Source organism: Sphaeramia orbicularis, chromosome 17 (genome assembly GCF_902148855.1).
Source record: "Sphaeramia orbicularis chromosome 17, fSphaOr1.1, whole genome shotgun sequence".
Taxonomy (NCBI): domain Eukaryota; kingdom Metazoa; phylum Chordata; class Actinopteri; order Kurtiformes; family Apogonidae; genus Sphaeramia; species Sphaeramia orbicularis.
Genome location: NC_043973.1, coordinates 51,352,255 through 51,365,521, shown reverse-complemented (window position 1 = coordinate 51,365,521; position 13,267 = coordinate 51,352,255). Strand labels below are relative to the sequence as shown.

At 35.4% G+C, this 13,267-nt stretch overlaps 1 protein-coding gene across 1 annotated transcript in view; it reads right to left on the bottom strand.

Moving 5' to 3' along the window:
- Positions 1-492: 492 nt before the first annotated feature.
- The window catches only part of LOC115437427 (desmocollin-3-like), a 162,964-nt gene continuing 150,189 nt past the window's right edge, over positions 493-13,267 (bottom strand). The window contains exons 3-4 of the mRNA XM_030160649.1: positions 2,778-2,953; positions 493-513 (exon numbers count right to left, since the gene is read on the bottom strand). Of these exons, the coding sequence (XP_030016509.1) occupies positions 493-513; positions 2,778-2,953 (197 nt within the window). The remainder of the gene's footprint in view (positions 514-2,777; positions 2,954-13,267) is intronic.

The following is a 13,267-nucleotide window of genomic DNA, read 5'->3' as shown; positions in this document are numbered from 1 at the left end:
TGCTATTTCTTTATTTTCATTCTGTGGTACTGAAACTTTCTAATACACATGATATAGTCCTATGCATCTGCCGCAGTCCTCATTTATGCACAGAAAATCACTATTATTTATGACATTTTATTAGACATGTTATCTTATTCTTGCTACTTAATCCTTAACTTTGTTTTTTTGTTTGGTCTAACTGATTATGTGTTTTCTTTCTACTTGCTGCTAATGCCTCTAACTGGGGCTGCTGTAACTATGCCAATGTTCTCCTCAGGGCAATATTATTTTAATAAAATAGTTGGCACCACTTCATGAAATGTAGAAAGTTTTCTTTTTTTTATTGAAGTTGAGAAGGTTTGAGTGCTGCTTATAAACACAGAGAGTGAAAAATCCTTTCCTCAGGACTGTGTTTATCTGTTTGCAACTAACAATGGCAGAAACATTATCCAGTATTAATACAATAGATTTAAGCTGCTATATTAGTGATGCAGTTCGATTAATGACACATCAGCCGAACTCCTCAATCACCTGAGCAAGGAAGGGTCATTAGTGAAGATTTAAAACAATTTAAACAAACAGCTTTTATTTATTTATTTTTTACGAAATTAGCCACATATCGCACTAAAGATGCTATTTCCAATCTCTGATGATCCTGAAGTTCTGCACGATAACACCGATCAGCAATAGCATTCCGACATCTGTGCAGAACTTTACCGATATTTACTAAATGTAAAAAAACAGAAGTGCGTAATGTCACCTTTTCCATTAAATCACAAATGTGATGATTCATTTATTTATTGTCGCAACATGACACGAGAAGTCATTCCATAAACATGGCGACGAACGTAAATATATTAATTTACAGATATATTTATTATTATTATTATATATTACCCCTCTATGTCGTACTAAATTAAAAAATGATTGGGTTTCTGGTGTGTCCACACATACCACATCATGTTTCTTTTAAAACTCTTCTTTGCTTGTTGTAACATCCTTCAACATCCAACTTTTTCAAATTCACCTGACTCCAGTTGCAGAAAAAGGTCCTTCCATTGCAGTTTTGTGTGATATACCATTTGCACTACGCCCGTAAAACCACTTCTTTCCAGCGCAAAAACTTTTAATTGAAAAACAAGAGTTTTAGTGAATTGGTCGTTTTTATGTGCAAGTGATAGTGCAGTTTGAGGGTCAATAGAAAAGCGACTAGTGACAGCAACAGTTCCAGTGAGTCCACAATCTGAGGTCCAATGTGGTCTACAGGGTCTGTAAGGTCCACCTCACAAATGTGATGACGACAGCCAGCCAGACAACTAAGAAAAAAAAAAAAAAAAAAAAAATAGAACAACTCCACACATTTCAACCTGATGTTTGACCTTTCATTTGCATAATGGTCGTTTAATCTGTGAGTTTTGCGTCAGAACACAGTCCTCATCACACCGTTTTTTTTGCCTTAAGGGACTTTTGTTCTTCTGGTTCTGTCATTTTTAGCACCCGCCTCTTCCACATGTTTTCAACACAGTGTTTTCTTTGTGTTTTTAAGATGAAAACCTTGATGAAAGCCAGAATTTGTCTAAAGGAGGAAGGTTAAACACAGTTTTATTGTGTCATATTTTTAGGTGAACTTCAGCTTTGCACTAAAATCTCATCATGCAGTTGAATATTTAACCCTTTATCGGGCAAGTGACTATTTTGGTCATTTCTGACCACATTACAAGACAGTGGCAGTGAGGACAGTCTCAGGTCCAATGTGGTCTCCAGGGTCTGTAAGGTCCACCTGCACATGAACAGGGGGTGGACCTGCTTTGTTAGGTACCACAAAGTAATGGTACTAATGTAAGGAATGACGTTCAAAGGAGAATGTGGATGTGGACAGGGGTCAGCACTTATGTTGGTCTAATGTTCTAAAAGAGATGTTGTAATGTTCTAAAATACATGTTTCTTTCAAATTATATCTATTTTTCTTGGGGTTTTTAAAATTAATTTTATTTATGTAGTTATTTATTTTTGGCCACTTACAGGTAAGGAATCACATATGGTAACTTCATTAACCTTGATTTTTTTTTTTTTTTTTACATAATTGAAAAAAAAAATCGTGAAAATTTTCACAAAAGTAATAAAGTCTTGTTATGTCCTCCAATAACACACTAAGGTCGACATTTTGCATTGCAGTGTATTTCTATGAGTGCTTCATAAAGGGTAAAGAATGGTTGATTACGTTGGTTGCTTTGGGGTGGATGAATTCCTTTTTATTGCCAGACTTTTCCAAGTGGCTGTCTATGTAAATATTATAATTACACAGACACTGCATAATGTATTGAAACCCGGTGGTTGTTCATATTTGGAACAAATATTGTTGAAGACCTCACCTGCTTTTTTTTTTTGGGCCTCACATTGATTCAATGTTTGTCTATAAAGTCTATAATAGTATCCCTTGTGCTTTCCTGGAGGAAAAATATAAATAAACACCAGCAGGGGTCCCGAAAAGTTATTGTTGCTTACTCGAGTAAACAAACAGCATTGCTCTTACTCCAAAAAAAAAAAAAAAAAAAAGTGTAAAAAAAACATTACAGAGCAGATGGAGGGGTGTTGTTTGAAGGTGTTCCTCTACCTCCGACCTAGGTTTTCCTGAAAAAATTGGCTCCGAAGCTTAAAAAACCCAAATTCACAGGAACTCACTGGCTGCGTATCATCCAGTGCTCCTGAACATTTAATAGACTGGGGTGTTTCCTTTAGCTCTGGGCTCATTAGCTTGTTTACAGTGCTGCCTGTGTGAGGTGATCCCCTGTTACCCGTCCGGTCTGAACTCCCACAGCTGCAGTTAAATGTGAGCACAGAACCAGGTTACCTGTCTTAGGGTCACCGGAGAAATAGGGCTGTCCCTCCAGGATGCTGTAAACTATCTTGGCGCTGTTCCCATAGGTCGGGTCATCTGCATCCGATGCTGTCACCTGGAAAACAGACGTCCCTGCAAACAACAGGGGAGAAATAATGAGGGATCTGTGGATGCACCGTCCAGGAGGGTGTCTGTGAGTTCTGCTGTATATAAAAATAGGTCTGACACGTAGAGGCACACTCACTATTTAGTTCATTTACCTCACTATAAAAAATACCTCACTTTTAATTTAACCCATGAAGATCCAGTGCTACGTCTGTGTCAGTTCCTAAATGGAATTTTCTTTATATTTAACCGTTCTTAAGCAATTTATCACCATTTATTGAAATATTATCCTCTTTATTTTGAGTTTCTTCAGTAAAAATCAGATACTTTTGTATATTTGAGTCACTGATAATGTAGATGTTCATAAAAGCTTAGAGTAAATTTAAAGGTTATTATATCAGTAAGAGAGAAAACTGAAGGAAAAGTGACTTTTTCAACAAAATATGTCCTCAATTAAACATTAACCAAGTGGTCACTGATCCAACTCCATGGGTTTTACTGGTGAATTCAATGTTGTAGAAGATGACAGTGTTTCTATGGTAACAACGGAGCCTATGAACATCCAAATGTGGTCATATCTGATGACCATGAAAGGACAACAAACTGTATTTTACACCAATTATTTACATGTATTGATAGGATTAATGGATCAACAGTTATTACACATTTTGCATCAGTAGATGGTTTAGATCGACAATGGATGTTTGCTACTTTTGTGTCAACAATTTTTCTCTATAATAACTTTTCTTAAGTGATTTATCAAACTGACTCAGGGCTGCTACAAACTGATTGCACTTAACATACAGTATATATTGCATTTTAAATTGTATTTTAATTGTCTTGCACTGTAAAGCACTTTGTGACTCCCTGTCTGTGGTGCTCTATAAATAAAATTACTTACTTACTTACGTACTTATTCACCATTGATTATAATATAATCTGCGGGGGGGGGGGGGGGGGGTTGCATTTTCTTTCAGTGTAAATCGTGTATTTTCCTATATTTAATTTACTGATCATGTAGACGTCCATGAAAGCTCAGACCAAAATTGAGGGTTATCATATCAGAAACACAGAAAACTGAAGAAACAGTGAAAAAGTTTTTCAGCAAAGATATCAATATCAGAACATAAAAACAAATGTGTTCATCCACCGTCACTGATCCATCTACTGATCTAAACTGTTTAATTACTGTTGATCCACTAATTCTATCAATCCATGTAAATAATTGGTGTAAAATACAGTTTATCATCTTTTCATGGTCATCAGATATGACCCATTTGGACGTTCAGAGGCTCCTTAGTTACCACAGAAACACCATCATCTTCTACAACACTGATTCACCAGTAAAACCCATGGAGTTGGATCAATGACAGTGGGTGCACACATGTTATGTATTTGACTGAAAAAGTCACTTTTTCTTCAGTTTTCCTTTTTTTTTTACATGTAAGAAACCTCAAGTTTAATCGATACTTTTCTGAACATTTTCATGATCAACAAATTAAATAATGTAAAATACCTGATTTTGACTGCAAAAATGCAGAATACAGAGGATAATACTACAATAACCGGTGATAAATTACTTATGAAAGGTTAAATACAGAGAAAAAATTCATTTGGGAACGGACACAAAAGTAGCTCTAGGTGTTTATGGGTTAAATTTGAGGGTTATTATATCAGAAATAGAGAAAACTGAAGAAAAAGTGACTTTTTCAGCCAAGATATCAATATCAGAACATAAAAAACAAATGTGTCCATCCACTGTCACTGATCCATCTACTGATCTAAACTGTTTAATATCTGTTCATCCACTAATTCTATCAATACATGTAAATAATTGGTGTAATATACAGTTCGTCATCTTGTCATGGTCATCAGATAAGACCCATTTGGATGATCAGAGGCTCCTTAGTTACCATGGAAACATCATCACCAGTAAAACCCATGGAGTTGGACCAATGACAGTGGATGGACACTTGTTTTTACATTCACTTAATAATATATTTTGTTGAAAAAGTCACTTTTTCTTCAGTTTTTCTCTATTTTGATGTAATTTTTTTATGATGATCAGTGAATTAAATACACAGAGGAAATGGTGATAAATTACTTTAAAATGGTTAAATATAAAGCAAAATTAATACTGGAGCTGCCACAAATGTAGCACTGGGTCTTTATGGGTTAATACCAGAGCAGATGTGATTAAATATAAATCAACAAGCTGCATGTGTACTCATAACTCACAGCTTTAGTCAGACAGGCTAACATCAATATTGACTCGTAAATAATCTGTTATTCTGAGCTTCATATTGTAGCACAGTCACATGCTCTGAGTAAATCACCAAACAAAAATACATTATTGACACGCTGGGTTCTGTCTTTCACCAGCTCTGAATTGCTAAACTGAGCAACATACCTGACATTTTAGCATAAAAATAATAACACATGGATAACAAATAACCGGTAGACTTGCAGACTATTACAGGCTGTGCTTTTGGGTGTACACACTATGGTTCAATACAACAGTTCTCCATGTTTTTTTTGCGCCCAAAAGTCAAATAAGAATCCCACACTCACTCACAGTTATCCGTTATCTCAGATTTTATAATTACACTGTCATCAGAGATCAGACAATAGACAGTTTTCATGCATCAGACTGAGAAATGACAGGCAGCAGTGACATACATCATCATATATATGTGGACCTAATTATATGAATCAGTACAAGAGCTTGTAAAACAAACATGGTGTGTATTATAGCTGAAATAATTAGGATTATTATTATATTATTATTATGATGTAAAAATGTCTGCTGTGATTTGTAGATTACAAGTGTTGACACCATGTAAATAATTGGTGTAAATTACAGTTTGTCGTCTTTTCATGGTCATCAGATATGACCCATTTGGACGTTCAGAGGCTCTGTAGTTACCGTGGAAACACTGTCATCTTCTACAACATTGATTCACCAGTAAAACCCATGGAGTTGGATCAATGACAGTGGATGGACACACTGGGTTTATGTTCAATTAATGATATATTTTACTGAAAAAGTCCCTTTTTCTTCAGTTTTCCCTTTTTTTTATGTAAGAAACCTCAAGTTGAATCTAACCTTTTATGAACATTTTCATAATCAATAAATTTTATAATGGAAAATTCCTGATTTTGACTGAAAAAATGCAAAATACAGAGGATAATCTCACAATATATGGTGATAAAGTATTTAAGAAAGGTTACATAGGGGGAAAAACTCATTTGGGAACTGACATAAAAATTGCTCTGAGTCTTTAGGGTTAAATTTGAGGGTTATTCTATCAGAAACAGAGAAAACGGAAGAAAAAATGACTCTTTCAGCAAAAATATCAATATCAGTCGTTAGGGATGCACTGATACCACTTTATTCCACGAAAATGAAAAAGCAATGTCCTCTGTTTTCTGTTTGATTGTGTCATAAAACGTGCAACATGAATAAGAAAATGAAAATGCAGATTGGCAATTTATTACTAATTTTTATTTATGTGTCAAATAATGCAGCCACATTCTTAAAATGAAAAAGGATTTTTGCTAATGCATTTGAATTTTCCAATTTTAGATTTCAAATTGAATTTTGGTAACTATTTGCTGGGGGCATGTTTTGAGAATTAAATCTCAAATGTGTTTTTCTTTTTCTTTTTAATTAGGTAAAAGAATGAGCGGTCTTGAATAAGAAAATGAAAATGCAGACTGGATAATTTATTAATAATTTTATTTATGAGTCAAATAATACAGCTATATTCTTAAAATGAAAAAGCATTTCTTCAAAGGCGTTTTAATTTAGATTATGGTAACTAATCGCTTCCATAATTGTCGTCGTCGTTAGTTTGACTGTAACGAAGTGCTGCTACTGACATTTAATGTGTTGGAATGAGCATTTCTCAATCCATCCACCAGAGGGCACCGGTCTTAATTACCATACTGGACAACTACCACGAAGAAGAGGAACGTTTTTTGAGAAGAAGGAAGAAGAAAGTCAGAAATAACAAACATAGGAGGTAACACAACAGAGGAGGTAATACTAATGTAGAGGCTAATGTTGATATTGATGAGGGTAGTTGTCATAAATATGTCAGTACACAGGGAATTTGCTTCAGTAAAATTTACTCCAATTGAAGAAAATTTTACTCTACTCACATAGCATTTGGTCCCTCTCTAAAAAGAGTAAAAGTTACTCTTTGGGTAGAGCTCTCCAAAATCAATATTGAGCCAAAGTTATTCTTTTTGAAGAAAATACTTTTGACTCTGGAGAAAATACTCTGTAATTTTTCCTGTGTAGTTTTTCATTAACTCACACAAGTGGCTTTTCCATCGGACATCTGCGCAAAACTTTACCCATATTTACTAAATGTGGAAAAAACAGAAGTGCGTAATGTCAGTTTTTCATTAAATTGCAAGTACAATGATTTGTTTATTTATTATCGCGACATGACGAGAAGTCATTCCATAAACATGACGACAAATGTAAATATGGTGTTGATTTACAGATATTTTCATTATTATTATATATTACTCCTCTATCTCATACTAAACTAAAAAATGATTGGGTTACCTGGTGTGTCCACACATATCTCGACATGTTTCTTCTTCTTCTTTGCTTGTTGTAACGTACGTCAACATCTATTTTTTTTAAATTCACCTGACTCTAGTTGCGAAAAAAGCTGTTTCCATTGCAGTTTTGTGTGATATACCAATTTTTCTACACCTGAAAAACCACCCCTGGCCTGAGTAAAATTTACTCCAATTGAAGAAAATTTTACTCTACTCAGATAGCATTTGGTCCCTCTCTAAAAAGAGTAAAAGTTACTCTTTGGGTAGAGCTCTCCAAAATAAATATTGAGCCAAAGTTACTCTTTTTGAGGAAAATATTTTTGACTCTGGAGAAAATACTCTGTAATTTTTCCTGTGTAGTTTTTCACTAAATCACACAAGTGGCTTTTCCATTGGACATCTGCGCAAAACTTTACCCATATTTACTAAATGTGGAAAAAACAGAAGTGCGTAATGCCGGTTTTTCATTAAATTGCAAGTACAATGATTTGTTTATTTATTATCGCGACATGACGAGAAGTCATTCCATAAACATGGCGATGAACGTAAATATCATGTTGATTTACAGATATATTCATTATTATTATATATTACCCCTCTATCTCGTACTAAATTAAAAAATGATTGGGTTTCCTGGTGTGTCCACACATACCGCAACATGTTTCTTCTTCTTCTTCACTTGTTGTAACGTCCGTCAACATCCATTTTTTTTTAATTCACCTGACTAGTTGTGAAAAAAGCTCTTTCCATTGCAGTTTTGCATGATATATCACTTGCACTACGCCCCAAAAACCACCTCTAGCCAGCGCAAAAACTTTTAATAGAAAAATGAGACTTTTTGCGAAATTGTCATTTTTCCATTAGGTAAATTTTTATGCACAAGTTATATTTGCACAATTTGAGGGTCAATGGAAAAGCGACTACAAAGATCCACTACCTCCATGGTTCCTGGTGGTACTGCTTCTCCATCTGGGTTCGCACAGAGCCTCATAGATTAGATAATATGATGATTTTTACATGGCTCTGGGTACACATCCGTTAGCTCCCGGAAAACGGACAGAATTACGTACAGAATGTAGGCAGAAGGTGGACAGAACGCTCCGTCCATATCTGTCTGCGTCTTTAACGTAACTTGCTGTCAGTGTTACTTTTGTCACCGTTGTTTATTTTGAAAAATCTCCACACTTACCAAAATGCAATGAAGATATTCAACAATAGATTCATTAATATAATAATCTTAAAACATGCTTTGTAAGACTGAAGTGTTTTTCACAAAAGCACTTGAGGAGTAGGATTAAATAAGTTTATACTTCTTCCAACTCCTTTTTGACCATGCAAAATTCAGACTTGCACGTACTTGAAGATAGATTCTGTTCATTTAAGTGTTATTTTATTTTTTTCTTAATCTGCTTCATTTTGTTTTATTTTGTTTCTTTGCATGTTCGAAATAAATAAATAAATAAAATAAAATAAAAACTAACACATTAATGGCCATTATATTGAGGCCAAATCCTAAACCCTAAATCACAGGTGTCAAACATGCGGCCTGGGGGCCAAATCTGGCCCACCAAAGGATCCAATCCAACCCCTGGGATGAATTTGTGAAATATAAAAATTACACTGAAGAGATTAACAATCAAGGATGTCAAAATCATTTTAATTCAGATTCCACATACAGACCAATTAGATATCAAGTAGGTCAGAACCAGTAAAATACTATCATATTAAACTTATAAATAATGAAAACAGCACATTTTCTCTTTGTTTTAGTGTAAAAAAGTAAAATTACATGAAAATGTTTATATTAAAAAAAAAATGTTATTTTGCAAAAAAATGTGAAAAACCTGAAACGTCTTAAGATAAGTGAATGCAATTTTACCAAATATTCTGCCTGTTATTAATGTTTTGTGCATTTGTAATTATAATGTAAGTTATATTGCACATGTGTAAAGGATAATCTGAGGCGTAATATTGTTAAAATTGCACTTGCTTTCGTTTCCAGTTGTTCATGTTATTCAGATTTTTGTCGATGTAAACAGTAACATAATTTAATTTAGTTTTTTTTCCTGTTAATGTTTTCCTGGTTCGGCCCACTGGAGATCATATTGGGTTGAATGTGGCCCCTGAACTAAAATGAGTTTGACACCCCTGCCCCAAAATGTAATATATATTTTGCTCTGGCTGATGCTCTACTGTAGAATCTGAAAAGAAAACCAAGCCACACTCGGTTTCCCTTAACAGTCTGGAAACATCTTGTTTCTGACTGTGACACTCTAAACTCCTGTACTGTGAACTGCACTAAAGCAGTGTGTGTTGTCAGTAGTGCTCTTGTAAAAAGCCACAGCTCATTAGCCTGACCATGTAGCAGCAGACAGGGGAAGCCAAAGCTTTTATCCGTCTCATTCATCATGGTACACCTGTGCTGCCTTCACTTTCGTGGCCAAAGCCAGGTTAAATTAAAAGCTAATGTATAGTCTACTGAGCTATGGCGCTAAACATGACCTTTTCAGTCAGGGAGAGAGAGGCACCATCATGTTCTTTGCAAATATATTTGGGATCGTCTGCTTGAAAAAATTTTATCACTCCCTTTCTTCATTAAATCTTCATTTAACACATACTGGATTGTCCCCGTTCCATTATGTTCTCCTCATTGTTTTATTATGCAAAATGTATTTTTTTTTCTCACTTATTCCATATTTCAGATTCATAACAATGGGGATTTTTTTTTCATCTTGTAGTTATGGACTTTTAATTATTCATCTGATATAAAACTTTAAATATTATAGTAGCAACATTAATGCATTAAATTATAAGTAACATTTTAACCAGTTCATGCGACTGTGTTGCACATCATCAGGCCACTTTACATACAGGCGGTAGTTTTATGATACAATATGGTTTAATTTAATGGCTATAGTATATTTGTATGGTTATTGTGTTTATGTATTATGTAGGATGATGTTCTCATCTAAGATAGGGTATGGTTACATGATGTTGTTTAAATCCGATTTATTTTTCCAGAAGAAATTAATCCGGAACTAAAGTACTTTCTCTTCTGTTTCCATGGAAATGTTAAACCCGAATAAAGGTTTACATGAGAAACATTTATTCGGTTCTCACAGCCCTTCTGTTAGCTTAGCTTAGCATAGTCACTGCATTTCCATGGTCACACGTAGCCAGTTTTTTAAAGGTGATTTGTTGTCTTTTGTAAGTGATTTTGTGAAATCCGATTCTCCCTAATTATTTCTTTAGATCCGCAACTTACTGCAGTCATACAATCTTTTTTTTTTTTTTTTTTTTAATTTTTTATTTATAAAGAGCACTTACAAATGACAATGCCACAATCTGTTACATTCTTCCTCATATATATAATATATATATATATATATATATATATATTATATATACACACCATAATATTTACATATGAACAGTCACAGATCATCTGAGTATTTCCCCATGTAGCTCTTTCAGATGTTTTAGACCTTAGGTAAACATTGGTGAAAACTATTTTCAACAAGAACATTAGAAGCTTTCACATTGGAAGGTTTTTCAAAGACAAAATTCCTGTGTAGCAGTATAATGAAATAAAAAAGGGTTCAGGTTAAAGGTCATAGGCAAAAGAGAGGGGGAAAAAAAGTCTAGATCAGTAAGACACTGTTTCCTGACCCTTTTCCAATAATTTAAGAGAAGTCTGGTCTTATAGGTTTGACATACTCAGTCCATTTACTCCAGATTTTGTAAAATTTCTCTTTCTGGACTCTAAGGTAATATGACAGCCATTCCATCATGTAAATTTCATGAATAATATTGATCCATTCATCTATAGCAGGTAGATGGGGTTTGAGCCAGTTTCGCGTAGTAACTTTTTTGCTTCCAGCCAAGAGAATTTGGACCAGCTTTTTATCGTTTTTTTCTCCATCCGTCAAACTGAATATCTCCCATATGAACTGGATCAAAAATAAATGCACTCAAACAGTCTTGGGACTGTTGTGTTGATGGAAGTTGGAAAATCTTTTTGTTGGAAGAGATGCATGCGCTAAATTAGCTTTGCTTTACCGTTTTAGCTTTGCATTAGTTTTTATTTGCCCAGATTTTATTCCTGCAGTAAGTCACATGACCATGATTTGAGCCTCAGTTTGTGATCATATTGACCCCAGCGGACTAAAGTATCCAGATAGCAAAGAGACACTGGGACGGATCTGGAACAGAATCGCTGACCGATTCGGCCCGAAACCGTTTGGTGGATCTGGCCTGGTGTCCAAATGCACATCGGCCCAAAACAGATACGACTCCGCGAAACGGATCTTCTGCAGAAACGGTCCAGCTCTGGCCCAGCTCCGTTCAATCACATCTAGAATATACACGAGAATCATGTTGGTCCAGATTCATATTACGATTCTGGTCCAGATCAGCATTACACCTTTAAAAAACAGTCTTGGTTGTGTGATGGGAGACTGTTCTGGGCCGAATCCGTCAGCCAGCACAACCCCGCAACTGCTAGAGAGAGCTGAAAGACGGATCAGATGCAGATTTGGTCCAAAGTCAGAAAACAGATGTGAGCTATAAACAGATGTAAAGGCTTTAATGCGGATCCGGCCCAAAGGTAACTGCTATCTGGGTAATGATTAGGGAGAATTGAATTTCACAAAATCACTCCTAAAATACTACAAATCACCTCTAAAAGCCTGGCTACGTCTGACCATAGGAATGAAACCATTCTGCTAAGCTAGGCTAAGCTAAGCTAACGTTAGGGCTGCAGTTCAAACTGTTTGTCCCACTTATGGAACTCATTAGTTCAGGACAAATGAATGAATAAAAAAAGTGTTGAACTGTTCCTTCAGGGTTTTCCAGGCTGGTAGATCCCATCAGAATATTCCACTGGAACGCTTTGGGAAGACTAGACTGCAGTGCAGATTCTTCCACCAGCGCAGAATGTGTGCGTCATCGCCACAGGACAAGACACTGAGCATGTGCAGAATGGAAGGAATAAAGTCCAAACGGAATAAAGGGTTTACATGTCCAGGAAGAATTTAGAGCGCATTCAAAAGTGGATTAAACCACTGACTTTAATTGGGTTTGAATTTAATCCCAACTTTTCTTTTTCAACTGGAATAAAGTGTTTACATGGACATCTGAAATAGGATCGAACCTTTAATCAGTTTAAACCAGGAATAAAAGTTGTCATGGGAACGCACAGATAGTGAAGAGGAAAGAGTAAAGACATAAGAAACAGAATGAACAGAGTCTGTAAGAAGGACTCCCTGTTGTACACAGAAGTCAAAACTATCCAATCAGACGTGACCTAGTTTTAAAACTGAACACTGAACCAAACCACTGTTAACATTCAGTCAAGAAAATGACTGCGTCAGTGTCACAGCTCTGATTTTGAGAAATGAGAGTACAGATTGCACGGTTTATTTTGATTGGCGGTGAAAATTGGTCGGTTATATACATTTCACTGTGAAATAACCTGAAAATGGTGCAATCATTAGACAATTTTACACAGAGATCCCAGAAAAAAGGTGATGGTGATCCCACCTTTTTGCCGCCATTGACTGATTTCCACAGCGAAGCCAAAGGAGTAACAGGTGAGACAGGCTGGACTTTTACACAGCGGACCTGCGGTGATGCAGCCCAGCGTATAGTGTGACGTATAACTTGCGCGGCAGAAATACCCCGAATTTTTTTTTTTTTTTTAACTTTGCCCAGCGGAGAAGGCTTTTTACTCAAAGGAATACAAACTACTGTAAGTGTAATGGA